The sequence below is a fragment of the Amborella trichopoda genome, chromosome 8, assembly GCF_054954075.1.
Source record: "Amborella trichopoda isolate Santa Cruz 75 chromosome 8, AtrichopodaSantaCruz75HAP2 v2.0, whole genome shotgun sequence".
NCBI classification, from domain to species: Eukaryota; Viridiplantae; Streptophyta; class Magnoliopsida; order Amborellales; family Amborellaceae; genus Amborella; species Amborella trichopoda.
Window position 1 is genome coordinate 37,454,131 of NC_142343.1, and position 20,818 is coordinate 37,474,948.

Below are 20,818 nucleotides of genomic sequence, written 5' to 3' on the forward strand. Positions count from 1 at the left end.
GCACATGTTTAACTCAAAATTCTAATTGCAATCTTTTGCAATTACTTTGTTCAAATTTCGTGTATGGTTCAACATTGTGCCCACACAGGCAAACATAGAAATACTTAACAATAGAAAATAAATTGATTTAAAAAAAACCAGAAATAGTATTGTATTAAACTACTGCAAGTTTTAACTTAAAACTAACCTGGGTGCAATTTTCCAGTTGTTTTTTTGGCATTGTTGTATGCAAATTCCCCATTTTTTTCCATGCACATGATAAGCTAAAAATAACAAGATGCATATATAAGGTTGGCACCGTAGGATTATGGTGCATATCTGAAATCATATAAAAATGTTGTTTTGACATTGACAAAATATCAAATTGATCATCTCGACATCGAGATGTATGGATACGGAGAAAAAAAACGATTTCAAGTTCTAAAAATAATACATCTTGTAACATATTTACTAGACCGTCTATTTTTAAGATTTTCATGCGTTTATAGATCGACTTGATTTGGACTACTTTTTTAGTTTAAAATGTTACAATTAGAGATAAAAGGCTTGGACAGCCAGCGAAAGAGTGTTGGTTCGAGTCCTGAGAGTGGTCACTTTGTGCATAAAAAGCCTAAGGTTATGATTGTTTCCCACTCACTCGCTCTTGGGACCCTGTGTAGGCGGGACCATCATTGGGTTACAACCCTCTTTTAGATAAAAATATATTCTTAGACCATCCTAAGAATTTTCAACAACAAAAATATATTTCATGATAAAGTTTGGAGTTGCACCTTACTTTGATTGTTTAAGGTTGCAACTTTTTACAAACTACACCCTTTATTATTTACATAATGTAACTTTATTCTTATTTATTTCACAATAATCTTGTGACAAACAATGGCTACTAGAAAGTCCTATGTAGTCCACATTCAAAATCGGAAATATGACTTGTTGACTAAGTTATGATCCTATAAAATATGGGATTGACATGGATAGATATTTTCTCTTATCTCTTACTTGAAAGATATAGAAAATACCCACTTTTAAGGAGGTTATGGGATACTCTTTCCATATTGTTATTTTTCTCATTGACCCATTATAAAAGCAATCACATTAGGGGTTTTTGGTTGCTCTTGGAGTTTTAACCAAAGCTACATTTCTTGGGCCATTTTTTGGCATGCATCACGCTTGGGCCATTTTTGGCGTGCAACTCTCTTGGGCCATTTCTTTGGGTGGACTCTTCTTGTTGTACCAGATATATAAGAAGTCTTCTTTTGAAGAGAAAAAGAAGAAAAAGAAAGAAAATATTATTCTTCTCTTAGAGAGAAGAAGAAGAGAGAATGTTATCATTCTTTGAGAGAGAGAAGAAGAACAGAGAGAGTTACCCTTGTTCTTAGAGAGATGAAGAAGATAAAATAGAGTTAGTGATCATCTTCTTAAGTCTTTTCTTTGTAGAGAGAGAAGAGAAGAAAAATGAGAGAAAGAGATAATATTTTCTTTTAGAGAGAGAGAAGCCTCAAGAAAAGAAGTCTCTGACAGATAAAAGAACCTCAGAGAAGAAAACTTATAGAGAGAAGTCTCTAGAAAAAATCAGTGATCCTAAAAAAGTTTGTTTCTTGGAAGAGTTAATAGTTGATTTGACTCTTTCTTTGGTGGATGTTTTCTGAAAATATGAACTATGTAAACTATAGGTGCCAGTAAGTTATTTTTTTTATTTACATGTTTTTCCCACTCATACACACACACATCGACTTTAACATATTTTTGTATCTCATATATCCGCATTCCGCTGAGCGCATCTGCATTCGTTCGATAGGGCTCTAATTGGGTGAGCCCAACAAGTGGTATCAAAGCAAGGTTCCCTGGCCATAACCTACTTCTGAGCATATACTCACCACAGGGACAAGGTTTAGTGGCTCGCTATTAATCCTGATCTTTGATCATAGTCATTGCTCCTGGCCTCTGCCCTGACTTTGGCTTTTGATTGATTGGCCTTTAGGAATTGTTTTGGGACATGTCGTTAGTCAATACTGTCAATGAGTGCCCACTGTGCAAAGAATGTCTTGACCGATAGACCATTAGTCATCACCTTGACAAACAATGAATTGCCATTGTGCAATGAAAGTATTGACTAATGGACCGTCAGTAACCACCTTGATCAATAGTGAAACACTTTAACCGTTGGTTGACTGATGGTGGCACCCTAACCGATGGTGGATAGCAAATCGATGGGCGATAGCTAACCGACGGGTGATAGTTATCCTACGGCAATAGCTTAACCGAGAGGGGATAGCTTAACCGATGGGGGATTGCTCTGCCAATAAGCAAGGGGACATAGTCCTAATCTATGAATTACAGGTTTTCCCCTAGAGACAAACACATGGTCACCAAGATCAGATGCAACCGCAACTCTATGGTGCGTATGGGTAATCTCTCGTACATGTGCTTGTTGTTCAGTGATTAGGCTTTGGCCATCGTCTCTAGAGGCCAACCATCACACACAATGGTCACATAGTTCATTGGCTCACTCTCCTCGATAACTCTGACCTCTTTAAGGGATAACCTATAAACCCTCTTCGATTTTATTTTATGTCAAGGTAATTAAGGGTTTTCAACTTGACTAGCTTAGCTCGTCAAGCCAAGTCTGAGTATTGGCAAATAGCATTTGCCTATCTCGATCCATCTGGACTATAATCTCGTAATCACTCAGAACCATAACTTCTTGGTCCCTCAGGACCATACTCCTGTTGGAGTTCTTTGATCCGCTGTATTAGATATTGATTACATGCTCTCATAAAGCCTTTAATGGCCACATAAACCTTGACAAACAATCCAAAGAGAATCATCGGCGAAGCATCTCATCAAATTCAGAGCCCCAATAAAACCCCAAAGTAAACAAGGAAAAGAACAAAATAAGATGTTGTATTTTCCCCTCTCTACCCCTACAAACCTTCCAAAAGTTAGAGCAAACGCCCAAGCTCCTCTTCCATGGGCATGGTGCCTCCTCCAACTGTTGCATATGCAGGTGGAGAGAGAGAAATAAAAAAAATCTAACATGTTAATGACATTTCCAATCTTTTAAAGAGCGAAATGACATTTCGAATCTTTTAAAGAGCGAAAGAGAGAGAAGAAGGGCATTTTAGTTTCATTTTTGTTGATTTTTTTTACTGAAGGTAAAAACAACAAAAAAACAGTGTGTGGATTGTGGTTGTGATAAAGTATTAAGAGAGGATATCTACAAAGTTCATTTTGGCGAATCTATTATTTTCCTTAAAATATAAGAGGAATGCCACCAGTAAAAGGGGGCATTATTTGTATTGAAATGAATAGATCTAGGAGAGAATGAAAAGTATATAATAGTGTGAAAATGAATAGATCCAGAGAGAAAAAGGAAAAATATACATAGATAATTTGTATATAAAATTACAGGTTTTGTAAAAAGATAATGTAAAAAACGAAAAATAAAAATAAAAGTTGAAAGCAAATCCAAGTTTTACAAACAGGTCAGTCAAACAGTGAAAATATATTTCCAAAGTGTTTCATACGGGCTGGACCACCTTTCTACATATGCTGTCTAGAAGTATAAAGCATCCATCTTGAAGATAGATGAAAATATGTAGTCCATCTAATCACAATTGAAACTAACGGTCCAAATGTTTTTCTAATAGAATTATTATTTTTAATTTTTAAAATTTATTTATTTTTTATTTTCATGATCTCCATATTAAAGATTGCGTATCTTTAAAATTAAATCCAAAAATCTATCTTAAAAATAAATATAATATGGGTCATATTTCTACGCGGGCTTGGCCCGCATGCCAACCGCGTCCATTTATTTTTGCCGCTAGTGGGGAATACACACACTTGCCACTAAGTTACTGAAATTTGTCCACTACTGAATTAAATTGGGTCAGAGGGGTTCCAGGTGTAACGAACGAGAAAGAGCTTTAAAGCCATACTCGCTTTTAACCAACCATTAAAACGAGTGATATGGATTGAAACATGTCGATCTCAATCCGGAACTGGACTAGTTTAATTCCTACAAAATATCGGGAATTAGTCGCTACAAATTGACTGGTTCTCTCATAGAACCCGCTATAACCGGTCCTATCTTCTTTTTTTTAAAAAAAAAAAAATATTATTCTCAATTTTTTTTTATTGGCAAGTTCACTTGGATGGATCACCAATCCAGACCGTCCATCCTGTTTTATGAATGGACAATACGGGTCAGCTGTCCAGTTTTGTAAACCTTACTTCTAACTATCAACGTGAAATCAGGTGGTGGTATGCCACTATTGAAAATTTGAAGCAAACACAACTCATCGGTGGGACCATAAATCCGACTGCCATAGGTGTTTGTAAACTTTGTGTATAAAAAATAAAGGGAAAAGTTTGTATAGAGCTTAGGGTCTAAACTATCAAATTAGAACCTATCAAAAACTTTTATTAGAAAAGGTTGTTTTGATGCTCAAATATCTTCAAATTGATCATATCAACATCAAGATGCATAAACAAGAGAAAAAAATAGATTTCACGTTTTGAAAATAGTGTATTTTGCAACTCATTTTTGGACGGTCAAATGTCAAGATTTATAAGTTTTCATAGATATGTCGATATATACTATTTTTTTATCTTTAAATTTTATAAATAAATATAAAAATATATTTTAAGGCTATCAAAAATTTATAATCTTTAAATTTTATAAATAAATACAAAGAATATTTTACGGCTATCACAAAGTCGAAACCATATTTTTTATCACTTATTTGTAGGTAGGCTCTAATTTGATTGTTTAGAGCGAAGGCTGTATACAAACCGCACAAAAAGTAAAAAGAGATAACAGACGACGTACCTGATGGGCCCGCAATTCCATACTTTTTCCCCAAACCAGTTTTCCACGGTATTGCGACGCGCTGACGAGGCCACCCAAAAAACAGCTTCCCACTTCTTCACACCCACCACATAACAAGATAGAGAGAGAGAGAGAGAGAGAGAGTGAACATCTCATTTCCCGGCGCCCCACCGAGGAAAGTAAGGGGAGGGGAGGGGAGGCGAGGCGGGGCAATTAGATAGAGAGAGATGCGCAATAGACTGAGAAGTCTCTTTCTAGAGAGAGAAAGGGACAATAGTGGGGAGAGAAGAGTGATACAGAGAGAAACACTTTGGAGATCTAGAGAGAGAAACACTTTGGAGATCTAGAGAGAGAAAAAGGGAGCAATAGCAAATACACGAAGAGCAATAGAGACAGAGAAAGGGGAAAGAGACTAAACACTGAGAGGGGAAAAAGAAAGGCAGAGAATGGCCTCCGTCGTCTCCTGCTCCTCTGAACCTGTAGTGCGTGCCCTGTGCCGGAGCAGCCCAGAGGCGTTCCGACTCAAAGTCATCGCCATCCCCATCATCCTCATCACCAGCGTCGTTGGTGTCTCCTCTCCGGTTATCCTCGCCCGCCGCCTCAATTCCGACCCCGCATATGCCCGCCTCCTCCTCTGGGTAAAGTGCTTCGCTGCCGGAGTCATCCTCTCGACATCCTTCGTCCATGTGATGCCCGACGCGTTCCAGGCCCTTGCCGACTGCCGCATCGCGACCCACCACCCATGGCGTGACTTCCCCTTTTCCGGCCTCGTCACCATGCTAGGTGCCCTCACGACGCTCCTGGTCGACCTTGCCGCCGCGTCATCGCATGCTGGCCACGGCACGCACTATGTCCCTCTCGAGAAAGAGAACTCAGCTGCAACGATGAACACAACTGGTGTTGCAGAGTTGGGTTCAGTCAAGGTGGGTTGCTGTGACAGGGAGGAGGAGGAGGAGGAGGGGGAGGCGGAGGTGGTGGGGAGGGGGAAGGAGAGCGTGGTGGCAAAGGTGTTGGAGGTGGGGATCGTCTTCCATTCAGTGATCATCGGGGCGACGCTCGGGATGTCGCAGGATCAGTGCACCATAAGGCCGCTCGTGGCGGCTCTTGCATTCCATCAGATCTTCGAAGGGATGGGCCTGGGCGGCTGCATCGCACAGGTTAGAGAGGGAGAGAGATGATCCTTACTGCGCATAGAGAGAGAATTAGATAGAGAGAGAAGGCTGAACCTTAGCCAAGTGATTTGGGTCAGTGTTCGAAAAATTGAACCGGCCTCGGATACCGGCAAATGGCCGGCGTTCGAAAAACCGAACCGGTCTCGACACTGGCAAATGGCCGGTTCCCAGTAACAGGTAAACCAACCGTGCGGGTCCGGTTGGTCCAAAAAGGTTAAAAAATAAAAACTACAAATAAGATATAAAGAGTAAATTTAAAGCGTGATTAAACAAATCACCTCCAAATTGAAAATTAGTGAAAAAAAATGGATTTTAAAAAATCTCATTTGGAAGTTGAAAATTAGTGGAAAAAATATATTTTAAAACAACATTTCCGATATCTTTGATTCTACATTTTAAGGATGCAACCTTATATAAACTTTTCCCTTTCTAAAATACCCCGCCAGAATGGCTAGTGATTCCAGTTTGACTTGCCAGTTTGGGTTTCAGTTCTAAACAGTTAACAATTCCAACACTAACCCTTTAGAGGGACAGAGAGAGAGAGAGAGGCAGAGTTCTCTTAAAATTGATAACCATTTTTTTGTTGTTTCAGGCTGGTTTTAGTGGGAAGACAATGGCATTGATGTGCATGATGTTCTCCATCACAACCCCCGCAGGGATCATACTGGGGATGCTGGTCTATTTCTTGACTGGATATGATGACAACAACCCAAAAGCTCTGATCATGGAGGGAATCTTGGGATCGTTCTCTTCAGGGATTTTGGTGTACATGGCTTTAGTTGATTTAATTGCGGTGGATTTCTTTCAAAACAAGAGCATCAAATCTTCCTCCAAGATGAAAATGGCCTCATATATTGCCCTGGTCTTAGGATCTGCATCCATGTCATTGCTTGCAATTTGGGCTTGAAACTCAATAAACCCCCTCTCAAAACTCCATTGTAAATGGGTTCACAAATTAGAGATAGAAATTTGAGTTTTATAGTGACCCAATTGGATAGCAATAATGTTTAACTGTTGTTACTTGAGAGAGTAGTGTACAAGACTGCAAGTTTTAATCCGATGAATTAGTTTTTGAATGTTGACATATGAAAAATTGAAGAGTAGAGAGCCGTCTTCAATCTTTTTGCATTGTTTTGAGGGAAGATTATAGATAACCCAGAATTTGTGCTTTCTAGGTGTGTTTCCCAGCATCTTTTAATCCTAACACTATTTTACTTTGCAGCCACCCTTTAACTAAAGGAATTAATTTCTTTAAACTAAAATGACTCTATTTTAACGCATGTTTCTAAAACATGACGTCCAACATTTATCGGTTAGCCACAAAAATGTGTCGGACGGGTTTGGACTATTCATTGGTCAGTCACAAAAATATGTCGGATTAGCTTGTGCTATGTATAAGTCAACCACAAAAATGAGTCGGAACGTTGTCCGTCCAACGCATTTTTTGTGAGACCGCCTTTTGACAAAAAGTACCAGTCCAACATAATATGTGCCTAACAAATTTTAACAGTCTGGCCTAAAATGTGTCATGTCAGACCAAGCTTATTTTAAAATTCTACTCTTCCACTACAAAATGTGCCATACCGGCTTCTATATTTGCATTGTGTGGTGGGTCCGGTGACATACTGACTTAAAGAAAGTAGTAATTATGGTTTAAAAATAGATCATTTTCATCCAAAAAAAATTGATTTTTTTTACTCATTGTATAAAAATATAATATTAAAGTTAATAATATGATGTCAAATTTTTTTACTAGAAGGCATATATGCCTATGAATTACTGTTTCGGGGGTATCTATAATTTTCTCTTGTTTTGACGATGGAGTACAAAAACTTTTAAGAGGAGAGGATGTTGTTGTTGTTTCTTATTGGGATTGAAAGTGGTTTTTGCTTTATTAGCAAAGAGAAGCGTGGAATTCCACAGTTGTAGTAAGTGTCATTTGATTGCGTGGAATTCCACATTCGTAAGTTTGTTGGAAATTGTCATGGATTTCGTGCGAAGTGGGGTAGAACCGCGGGACTTTGAAGAATTGTTTGTTTTTTGTGCATGTGAGTGAAAAGACGTGGCGCAATAAGGTCCATTAAACAGGCCTTCCTTTCAAAAAAAAAAGGACACGTCAAGAAGTCACGTGAAATGTAAAACATGGTAATGGAAAAGAGTTTATCTGGTAAAATAAAGTCACGTGAAATGTGACAAATGTTAAGAGCAATGGTTTATAAAGCGGATCGGTGACCGGGATCGGGCATCTCAAAAATCGATCCGGATCGGTGAATCGGTCATTCGGATCGATAATCGGGTGAATAAGTTAGATTAAAGTTTCAAAAAAATCAAAAAAAATTATTAAAATTCATAATAAATATTGTTTTTTAGGAGTTCCATAAAAAATGAGGGTACTTTATTAAGAATTTTCATTTCTTTGCATGAATATGCGAATATTGATATGTTCTTTCGCTGCATGAACTACTATTTAGCATTTAATTTACGTCACACAAAAGGATAAACATAGAATTATCATGGAATAAGTATATCAACATACATGAACGACAATAAAGCATACAATTAGTAACATATGATCTAAAAATAAAATGACTGACGACGATGTTCTTTTTCTTGGTCACGCTGGTGCCATTGATTGAATTCGTTTGACAATTCATTGATTCGATCTAAAAACGAATCATCGATATTAGCAGGCATCTGACTATATCCAAATCCCTGAGTATTAGTGTTCTGTTGTGTTCCCAATCCAAAATCCCCGAAGCTTGTTCATCCTTCACTCACTTACACTGTCGTGCTCATCCCTACCCTGTTGCAATTTTTTCAACAAAAACTTTAATAATAAAAATTAAAAATATGGTTTAATACCTCATGATAATCAAAACCTGATCACTATTTTCACATCTTTTCGAAAATCACGATTTTTTTAAAAAACTCGATCATGTACTAAAAAAAAAAACAAATAACACAAAGCCACCTAACATCAGTCATTCCAACACAAAAATGCATTAACAACAAATTAAAAAAATACAATTTTGCACTAAAACTATAATAACATGCATTTTTTTGCATAAATAATCTATCAACAGACAATTTTTTCAACATAAACTTTAACAATAAAAATTAAAAATATGGTTTAATACCTCATGATAATCAAAACCTTGTCACGATTTTCACATCTTTTCGGAAAATCATCATTTTTCAAAAAATTTGATCATGGATAAAAATAAAAAAAAATAAAAAAGTACAACAAATTTTCAAAAAATTCGATCATAGATTACAAAAAAAAAACCACAAATTTTCAAAAAATTCGATCATGGATTACTAAAAATTGAATCATGGATTACAAAAAATTCGATCATGGATTACAAAAAATTCGATCATGGATTACAAAAAAAAAAAAAAGAACATATTTTCAAAAAATTCGATCATGGATTACAAAAAAAAAAAAAACAATAAATTCAATCATGGATTACAAAAAAAAAAAAAAAAATTCAAAAAATTCTATCATGGATTACAAAAAAAAAAAAGAACAAAAAATTCGATCATGGATTACCAAAAAAAAAACAATTCAATCATGGATTACAAAAAATTCGATCATGGATTACAAAAAAAAAAAAGAACAAAAAATTCGATCATGGATTACAAAAAACAAAAAAAAAAAATCTGTTCTTCACAGAGCCACCTTACATCAGCCATTTTAACTCAAAAATCCACCTCCAAGCGAATAAATTACATCCAATTGAGTACAGTTTTTTATAAACAACAATATAAGGAATCAAAACCCTAAATTATGAACACATTATCATCAATAAATCAAATCAAATCGATTAAATTGAGGAAAAAAAAAAAAAACACAGTTCTTCACAGACAACAGTCATTGAATCTAAAAAATGAAGCTCAAATTGAATAAATCATGTCAAATTGAATACATCTGATTATAAACAAGACTATAAGGATTAAAAACCCTAGAAATCTAACACATTATTTGTAATATATCGTGAACAAAAAATCAAAAGGCGGAAAAAAAAAAAAAAAAAAAAAAAAACAGCAGAATTTTTTTTTCACAAACATCACTGTGTTCATCTAAAAAATCAGGCTGTAATTGAGCAAATTAAATTAAATTAAATATGTTAGATGATAAAATACACAATAAAAATTAAAAACCCTACGAATGTAACTCATTATTTTCAAAATATGCAGTGAAATTGATCATATAGCGGAAAAAAAAAAAACCCAAAGTTTTTACCTGGTTTCGTGAATCCGAGCCTTCAATCTCCAAATTACTCTGTTTTTCTCAACGATTATCACAAATTCGTAACATAATTTTTTGATGAACAACTTTACGATCAAAATGGCTACAAATTTTCACAGATTCATGCCCTATTTGGCATGAAACACAAGGAAAGGCGGAAACCCTAAAAACGAAACTTTCATGATCCAAAAACACAACATTTCTCTACCATTTAATCCATGAAAAGGTTGAAAAAAGCTACATAAAGCCTGCATATTCGATCAGATGGGAAAAAAAACAAGAAAAATGATAAAAAAAAATGACAAATTTTGAAGAATCCTGTGAAGAACACTGTGCAGCCCGTGTTCTTCACGGGACTCGCTGATTCCGTACAGTGAATCGGTGAGGCACTGTACAGAATCGCCTGATTCTCTCTGGAACCGGGCGATTCCGTGTAATTTGCCCGAATCGGCATGTCCAGTGCCGATTCCTGAGTCGAACCGGAGCGAGTCCGGTTCGACTTGGCGTTTTTTAAATCACTGGTTAAGAGCAATGGTTTAAAAAGCGAATCGGTGACTCGGATCGGGCACTTCAAAAACCGATTCGGATCGGTGAATCGGCGAGTTAGATCTGGAATAGGCTGAATCGGTCAGATTAAAGCTTCAAAAACATTGGAAACAAATATTAAAATTCATTATAAATATTGCTTTTTAAGGATCCAATAAAAAATAAGGGTACTACATTATTAACTTTCATTGTTGTCATCAATTTATGAATATTGAGATGTTCTTTCCATGTATAAACTTATATTGACCATTAAATTTACATCACACAAAATAAATCATAGAATTATCATGGATTAAGTATATAATCATATATGGACAACAATAAAGAGTTGATTAAGTCGATGAAAAATTGGCCTCTAAAATCTTGAATTGGCGAAAAACCCTAATCCGCTAAAAAAAACCAAATTATTACAACCTAACTAACTATAATATTATATATCAACAATATTTTATAATTATTTTATTATGTAAATAATAACAAATCCAAAATATTTTATAATATCATCTAATTTAAAATGTATTATTGACAAATGTAAGAAAAATAGTACACTACATTATTTATAATACAAAAATTAATAAACAAAATAAAAGATTTGTTTATCAATATAGAAATTATTAGAATACGTACCAAATTTATTTAATTTTTTAGGTTTCTAGAATAAATTAGTGGAAGAGATTGTTAGTAGAAAGAAAGCGATTTCAAATGGCCTCATTGTATGAATCCTATCTTTAAATTAATATTACTAAATTTATGTTAAAGACCATCAAGTTATAAAAATAAAAAATATAAGTAGACCATTTATTCGTAGGTTGTATTAAGAAATACCTTTTATTTTTTTGACAAGAAATACTTATTGTGTTATCTTTTTTTTTTTTTTAACAAGAAAAATATGATACTTGTTGATTATCTTTTTTTTTTTTTTTTGACAAAAGAAGATGATGTTGTACTACATTTTTTTTTGCTTGTTGCATTACTTTTTTTTTTTTTTATCCTATGAGCTAGTACTAATTTTTTAATCTTAATTAAATAATTAATTAATTATTACTCATATAATGAAATAATACCATGATATAAAAGCATAATAGAGTTTTTATGTTTTTTTGGTAAGTAAATTTAAATTTTTTTGGTGAAAGATAGGGGTGATGGGCACCTAATTACTATTTTTAATAATTTTTTTCTTTTTTTATCATCAAATTTCATTGCCACAATCGGACATACAACTTTCTTATTCGTGACGGGCGTACACCGTTATACGTACACCATCGTGCGTACACCATCTCACTGCAATTTATCCCAAGCTAATAATATTTGCCAGCGTTTTTTCAACTCATTTGGCATTAACGTGGGGGAGTTCATTTGGCATTCACGTGTTCATGTGCAACGGCATGGGTGTGGATGTAAAGGTGCTTAATGGTGCATTTTGCACTTGTAGTTGCAGGTATCCAGCACTAGCTATCTTGTGGGTCTACAAAATGGGGTCTCTCTCCCATACGAGATAGATACTTGAACAACTTTTTGCATCTCTCTAAACACACTATTCTTTGCAAATTTCCAAAGAGTAAACCAATGAACTCGCGTCTCTCTCTACTCGTTTTTCATCTCTTCCTCTCTCTAAAAGGTCAAAGACTCTGGTGTCTATTGTGTGGGTTCCAAGCTTGGCTGTATAGAGCTTCGGAACATCAAATAAAGCTCTATATTTTCCTGTATCTCGAGGACGAATTGCCCTTCTTATGCATAACAAATAGCACTCTTGAGTGCCCAAAAACACGTTTAGTTCGAGTTTACTTTTTGCAATTTGTACTATCTTTTTGGCCCTTTTTAATATTTAAAAGAATAGATTGGTGACTCTAATCGGCTATCCAAAATACCAATCAGGATCAATGAATTAGATATTCAGAACAATATTTGACTTGATCGGCCTGATCCGACCTTAAAAAAAAAAGAAGTTAAAAATCATTATAATAATATAATTTAGGTTTTTTAAAAAAATCGGGGTAATGCATATAAATTTTCATTATCTTGCAAAAATAAGTGAATGTTGTGATGTTTCTTATTTGAATGTCGATTGATCAACATTTCAGTCGTGTGTCCATTAGTCCATTATGTCATGGGGATTCGCTTTCTCTCTTTAATGATGATGAGGTAGAAAATATTGAATTTGAGGTGGGTCTAAGATTTTTGCGCATATGATATCAGTTTTTATGTATTTGATGTTTGTTTGTAATGTGATGCGAGACAAATTATTGTTTTGAGGTGGGTATATGCTATTTGAATTTTGAAATAATGATATGGTGGTAGAAAATATAGCTTATAATTTTTAGGTTTTAAAAGAAAAAACAAAAAAATCTAGATGATGGTCCCTTTTTATAATTTTTTGTTTCGTTATTCAAATTTCCAAATCTTAGTAAGTTATCCTGCTTGACTCTCGCTCTCTCTCTCTCTCTCTCAATTGTTGATTGGAAGAGAGAGCCAAGACAAATATCTATGGAGACCCGCTCCCTGTTGTTGTGAGAGAAAGAGAGAAAGAGAGGAGATATAGAGCCAATTATCTATGGATAGACATATGGACACCCATATCAACCTTAATCTGGCATTTCAATTTACTGGCTATTAGAGAGTGAGAGAGAGGGTTATGTACAAGATACCTATAATCTGATTATCATATTAAAAAAATCTACTAATAGAAAACTACGAAGAGAGGACTCTTTTATCCAACAAAATGAACTAATTGATCTTCATCTAAATGGTGTTGAATTTACTTAGACTAATAATAGTGTCCAAAATCTTATTATGAGTAAGTTGGATATATTCCTTGCATCAATTTGTTGGGAATGTCAATTTCCTTTGGTAAAAGTGAATGCTTTGGAAAGATTTTCTCCAGTTCATATAGCCATTATCCTACGGATTGAGAATGCTTTTGGTGGACATAGGCCTTTTAGAATGGATATTGTATGGCTGGAGGAAAATACAATTATCAATATTATTAGAAATAATTTGATTAATACTACTATTAGAAATTGTACTGATTATAGAATCTTTAAAAGTTAATGGTGGTTAGACAAAAATTACTGCAATGGACGAGGGATAGGAATTTTTGTATAAATAATGATATTTATGTATAAAGAATGATATTTCTGCATAAAGAATGATGTTGATGATACAACTAATCAAATTTGGCATATTGATTTTAAAGTGGAAAAAAGTGGGGTGATCTCGATAGAAATGGTGAATGATAGAATGAATTTGGTAAATCATATGCATGATCTAATGAGATTGGATGAGATATATTAGAGGCAAAGGTTTATAATTAAATGGCTAAAGGAAGGGTAATGGAATACCAAATTCTTTTATTCTATTGTTAATGCAAGACGTAGACAAAATGACATATTAGGGATCTCTTTTGATGAAGTTGACTCAAATGATATTGCAGCTTGGGAAGGAGAATTTATTATGCAGCTTGGGAAGGAGAATTTATTAGGCACTTTCAGAAGGCTTTCTCAAGAGAACTTTCTTACAAAGGTCACTTAGAGGGAGTACCTTTTAAAGTGCTTCCCCAATCTGTCACTCTTGAGTTAAAAAGGGGGGTTCATATGGAGGAATTGAGGTGCGCAACTTTTGCCTTACTTGGAGACAAAGCTCCAAGGCCAGATGGTTTCCTTTTATGTATGTTTTTTACGTAAACTTTAGCTTCTTTTGCAGGATGAGTTATTGATGATGGTTAATGAATTTATGCAAACTGGAATTTTGAATAAAAATATTAATTCTAGTTTTATTACTCTAATTCTAAAAAAATCCACTATTTCGGGTATTAATGATATTTGGCTTATCAGTTTACTAACTAGTTTGCATAAGATTGTCTCAAAGGTATTGGCTGAAATACTTAAAAGAGTTTTGCCTACCATTATATCGTCAACTCAATCTGCTTTTATAAAAGGGAAAATGATAATAGATGGGGTTTTAATAGCTCAAGAGTGTATTCATGCAAAATCAAGATATGGTACACCTGGGGTTTTGATTAAACTTGACATGGAAAATGCATATGATAGGTGGAATGGAGAGTATACGATGAAATTTTAGATCGTATGGGTTTTGGCATAGAAGGAAATATTTCCTATTACATATTTGGGAATGCCGCTATCAGATAGTAGGTTGACAAAGACAGTTTGGGCTCCTGTAGTACAACGTGTGAATAAAAAACTTGATATTTGGAAGGCCAAACATTTGTCCTTAGGGGGAGGAGTTACTTTGATTAAATCATCATTGTCTAATTTGCCTATTTACCAAATGTTGTTATTATATATGCCTGGTGATGTCTTTAAAGAGATTGAAAAATTGATGAGGAATTTTCTTTGGGGGTCAGATAAGGACATTAACATTTTTCATCTTGTTAATTGGAATAAAGTATGCATACCAAAAATTGAAGGAGGTTTGGGTATTCAGAGATTGAAGTTGGTTAGTCAAGCTTTGATTGTGAAATACTGGTGGCATGCCTTGAAAAATAATGACCGCTTGCAGAAAGATATCTTCAATCTAAGTATGGTTTTGATCTTTAGTTAAATGTCATTGCTGGTGGACAGGGAGGGGGGCGGTCTTATATGTGGAAGTATACATTCCATGAGATATTTCGTTCTTAGCAATACTAGATGAGCAGTTGGTAATGGGGAGGACATTCTTTTTGGCATTCAAAATGGGCTACATATATGCCTTTAAAGCTACTCTATCCAAATCTATTTCTTAGAAGTGCCCATCCTTTGGGAAAGGTTAATGAGATGGGAGTTTCAGATGGTAGGTTAGTAGTGTGGAGTATTAATTGTATTCACAGCATATTACCTCTTCAGGCCTTGGATCAGTATAAAACACTCTTACAAACATCAGATGGAATTCATATTTTTAACTTTACAAATGACGAGGCTATATGGAAATTAGAAACTGATGATATCTACTCAATTTCTTATGCATATCACATATTGTTTCTATTCGTTGGAATCAACCTAATTTTAAAGATGTTTAGAAATGGCGTATATCTCTTAAAGTTCAAATCTTCATTTGGATTCGTGCACAAAGCAAAATTCTAACGATTGATAATTTAAGGAAAAGAGGTATGATGATTATATCTGTGTGTATATTTTGCGAATAGGATGAGGAGACTGTTGATCACCTCTTTTTGCACTGCCCATACACTTTTCAATTGTGGTGTTGGGCAATGCAACAAGTGGGTGTGCTTATGCCACTTGCTTCCTCAGTGTTCCATCTCGTCAGGCATATGAAAATGTGTGCAATGCCGAAAGCGTGGGATATTCTAAGAGGTGTACTTTTGTGGGAATTATGGTTAGAGAGAAAGCACCGAGTTTTTTATGAGATGGCGTTAGAGTTGATGGATCTTAAAAACAAAATTTTATTCACTACTTGGAATTGGTTTAGGGTGACAAAAGGAAGGATGGGGAATTTCAAGGGCTGATGTGGAGCATAATCTTGCTATTTTGATACTTCATAGACCTATCTGGGTAAGGCCACGATGTTTATAGGTTCCACCAGTTATGGGTGATTATAAACTTAACTTTGATGCCTCTTCACTTGGAATCCAGTACATACAGGGGTGGGAGGAGTATGTCAAGACTATGAGGGTAATATCTTTTTTTGTTATGCTGCCCAATGTGACGAGGGCAGTACTAACCATGTGGAGATGAAGGCTTTGCTGCAAGGTTTGCTTATTTGGAGAGAGAAAGGCATGGGGAATAGTTTACTGATTTGGAGAGAGAAAGGCATGGGGAATAGTTTACTCATAGAAGAAGATACTATCAATGTTATCAATTGGTGCAATTTTGTTCTTTATGGCCGCAAGTTAGGGATTTAATGTTGGGGATCAATTTTACTCTTAAGCATATCTATAGAGAAGCAAATTCTATGGCAGACGACTTAGTTAAGAAGAGTGGTTCAGTAGATTCTTTGGTTGTCTTCTTTATTTTAACATTATCAATGTAATTATTCTATTTACTTAATAGTATTCGGTACTCTTGTCAAAAAAAGAAAAATACAAAGAGAGAAAGAGTATGTGTGTGAGAATGACAGAGGATATTCAAAGTAAAGTGCACCTTCATATAGAGCATGTTTGTTTTTATGAAAGTAATCTTTCATAAACTATTCTTTCAGATTTTGAACAAGTTCCGCGTTTGTTTTGCACTTTTCATGAAAAGTTAAAAAACGAATCTTTCAACAAAAGTTCACATTCTTTCGTTAAAAAGTGAAAGATTAAGTTCTTAGGGGGGGGTAGGAACTTAATTTTTTCGAACTTTTTTTGCTGATCACTATTCACTATGCATAATATAAATGGTGCAATTGGCATACAGATGCATCCATAGCTGTAGAGGTATGGTGCACCTTCAAATTTTATCTTAGTATATAATTTTGATGTAAAATGTTCTTAGGATTATCTCAAAATCTATTTTATATCTAATTATAAAATTTTAAATTTCAAAAATGGTTAAAATCAAATAGATCTATAAACATATAAATATCTTGAAAATGGACGGTGTAGATAATATGTTGTAAAATGTACTATTTCCGAGACTTAAAATCTTTTTATTTTCCATGGTCATACATCTCGATGTCAAGATGATCAATCAGAGGGTTTTTCAACATTAAAACTACTTTTTCTGATGGATATTTGAGGTGCATATGTAGTTCTACATTATAAGGTTGCATCCTTATATAAACTTTTTCTTAATACAAATACATAATATTAGACTAAATATTATATATAATATATATTTATCATATTATATATAATATAATATAAATATTATACATTATCTATAAGTATAATATATATTTATTATATTAAATATATTGTATGCAATATTTATATTATTGTATTATACATTATATATATATATATATATATATATATATATATATATATCTTATATAATACCATTTTTTCTATAATATAATAAATAATAATATAAATATTATATACATTATATATAAATATCTTATATTATACTATATAATATACATAATATATATAATATATATTATACATAATATATATAATATATATTTATTATTTTATATAAATAAACATAATGTATATAATATATATTTATTACTTTATATAATATTTATATTATTATATTATATATATATATATATATATATATATATATAAATATTATATTATATGTAATAAATAATATATAAATATCTTATATTATGTTATAATAAAATTTATATTATATGTTATACAAATATATATTAATAAAATACAAATATACATTAATAAAATATATTATATTATGTTATATATGTTATAGATTTATATTTATATGGTTAATATGTATATGTTATCAAACACAATACCCATAACTTATTTAAACTGTTCAAAATAAAACATTCAACTTTCCAGAAGATTTAAAAATATTCAACTTTCCCGAAGATATCTTTCAAAAAAACAAATGCACCCATAGTGTCGAGAAATATAGTTTCAATACAAGAAATCTTTGTGATTGCCTTAAAATATATTTTCATTTCCAATTATAAAATTTAAAGCTTCAAAAATAGCGTAGATCAAGCAAATATATGATGGTGCAAATGCATTACAAGTATACAATTTCCAAAACTTGAAATTTTTTTTTCTCATATCCCTACATCTTGAGGTTGAGATGATCTTTGAGTTGAGCATCACAACATCCTCTTCTAGTGAAATTTTTGAGGTGAACGTTAATTTGATTGTTTAGAGCATCGCACTTGTATAAACTTTTTCTTTAACCAAAACCACCTCCTTCCTTCCTCTTTTTTTATTTTTATTTTTTTTTGGAACTGGGCCACTAAGGCATAGATTAAGGCACCACTTAGTGATGATTAATCTAAAGTAGATGTGCGTGGTCCAACCATTCTAACAACAACCAGACATCTTTGATCTTGATAATTATGATCTATAGCGTATGCTCTCTGCATTTAAATCATGTGCCCCATGGGGTTCACCCATCCAAGGGAAAGATTTTGTGTCCATAGGAATACAAAATTATAATTTTTTCCCAGCTCAAAACCCACTGTTTAAATTGGGTGATTGAAATTACAAAGAGTTTCGTAGGTCTCGACCTCTCCAAAACCAATCCTGAAAATAAACTTGACTTTAAGCATAAGAATGCTACAAATCTAGTCACAACTAAAAGGCATTCATCAGAAAAGGGTTATTTCTAATGCTTAGATTCAAATCTTATTGCAAGAAGTCACTCTAAAAACAAGAAGTCACTCTAAAAACAATCTCCTTACTAAAAACCAAAAGGAAGAAGAAGAAAAAGAATAAAGAGACCGAAAATTTGGCTTCAGTTCCAAAAATGCTCAAAACCCTTATAGCTAAATCTCAGCCATCCATTTTAAATGGACAGTGGATCGACACGATATATAGGTGTTTTTTGGAGTTCTAACCAAAACTATTTAGAAATAAGGTTGATTTCATGGTGATAGCACCACTTGAGTCTTAGCTACCGGTTTAGGTTTTTATTCCCACTAATGCTTTTGAAAACCACTTGCTATTTCTATAAACGGGTATGGGCTCGTATTCCCCACTGATCTACTTAAAAAAACCAAATCTACTTGGAGGATGATTATTTGGCGGTGCTTTTGGAGCTTTATATTCCTAAAAAGTTATTTTTTAAGTGGTGAACATTATAGTTTATTTCTACGGATACAAACATGCTTATGGATTTATAATATGGGTGTAGTTTCCATACGGATGCCTCAGTAGGTGTAGAGGTACGGTACCCTTCAAATTTTATCATGGTATATAATTTTGATGTAAAATGCTATTAGGATTATCTCAAAATCTATTTTTATATCTAATTATAAAATTTTAAATTTAAAAAATATTTAAAATCAAGTAGATATATCAACATATGAAAATCTTGAAAATGAACGGCGTAGATAGTATGTTGTAAAATGTACTATTTCTTAGACTTGAAATCTTTTTATTTTTTACAGTTATACATCTCGATGTCGAGATGATCAATCAATGGGTTTTTCAACATTAAAACTACCTTTTCCAATAGATTTTTGAGAGCCATTTGTAGTCCCACATTATAAGGTAGCATCCTTATATAAACTTTTCCTAAATGCCTATGTTCATGGTCGAGTAATGCCCAAATTCTCTTTGCTTTTAACCACTTTTGAATTCGATAAATCATGAGTTGATATTTATTATTATTATTATTATGCTTTAAAAGTAACCGGGGGTTCATTAAGATCCTTAAACTTGAAGAATTATTGACAAATTCTTCATCACCGTAGGTAAAATTACTGCCTACAACACATTCTTCCAAGTGTAAGCCTCTGAAATCTTTGATCACACCTAGATGTTATTTAGCCACCTAAGTTGAGGACCGGGGACGCTAACAACTAATAAATTCCTCCTAAAAAATAGTAAAATAAGATTGAAGAAAGAGAATCCAAATTTTGGACCGACAGATCAAATTGTTTAAAACTTTAAATTTCAATATTTTTCAAATAAAAGTTATTCTTATATGGATCGCCGTATAGAAAACCTAAATTAAATTCCCCCCTGATGTACCTTCTTGTGTATGACCTTGGCAAGGGATTTGACCTGTGTACCTCTTGTCATTAAAACTGACTCTAAGCTTCTTGTTGATTCTAAGTATCGCATTTGTAAATTTTTGTGGAGATTACGTATAATGAGGACTAATTGTATACGAAAACTTACATTGTTTGCTAATTATCAAGGGAGTCATAGAGAGGCTAATATGGTTGCTAATTTTTTGACCAATGCAACGGTTTTTATGAATAAAGCAATGGTTTGGCATGCTCGCCTCCTAGATTTTTTCATTTTATCTGATGTTGTTAGTGTACCCTTGTAAAGTGTTGTATAAAAATTGTTTATGGTTGCTTATTCTTTGGCCAATACAACGGTTTTCATGAATGAAGCAATGGTGTGGCATGCTCGCTTTCGAGACTTTTTCATTTTACCGTTGCTCGTTTATGTAACATTTTTATTTTGTTAGTAAA

At 33.5% G+C, this 20,818-nt stretch overlaps 1 protein-coding gene and 1 long non-coding RNA gene across 2 annotated transcripts; one reads left to right on the forward strand and one right to left on the reverse strand.

Annotated features, from left to right (window-relative positions):
- Positions 1-2,559: 2,559 nt before the first annotated feature.
- LOC110007205 (uncharacterized) lies at positions 2,560-6,957 on the reverse strand. Its single transcript, XR_002280874.2, has 2 exons — positions 4,832-6,957; positions 2,560-2,989 (listed from the first exon to the last, which is right to left on the reverse strand). It is a non-coding gene; the product is annotated as an uncharacterized LOC110007205 (long non-coding RNA).
- ZIP6 (ZIP metal ion transporter family) lies at positions 4,940-7,096 on the forward strand. The gene is made up of 2 exons (XM_006843473.4): positions 4,940-5,988; positions 6,596-7,096. Exons 1-2 carry the CDS (start codon positions 5,278-5,280, stop codon positions 6,908-6,910), a joined length of 1,026 nt encoding a protein of 341 aa, XP_006843536.1. The 5' UTR covers positions 4,940-5,277; the 3' UTR covers positions 6,911-7,096.
- Positions 7,097-20,818: the final 13,722 nt, after the last annotated feature.

Coding starts and splice junctions, on each gene's coding strand:
- ZIP6 (XM_006843473.4), top strand. CDS start 5,278: ATGGCCTCCGTCGTCTCCTGCTCCTCTGAACCTGTAGTGCGTGCCCTG. Junction 5,989..6,595: donor TGGGCGGCTGCATCGCACAG/GTTAGAGAGGGA, acceptor TTGTTGTTTCAG/GCTGGTTTTAGTGGGAAGAC.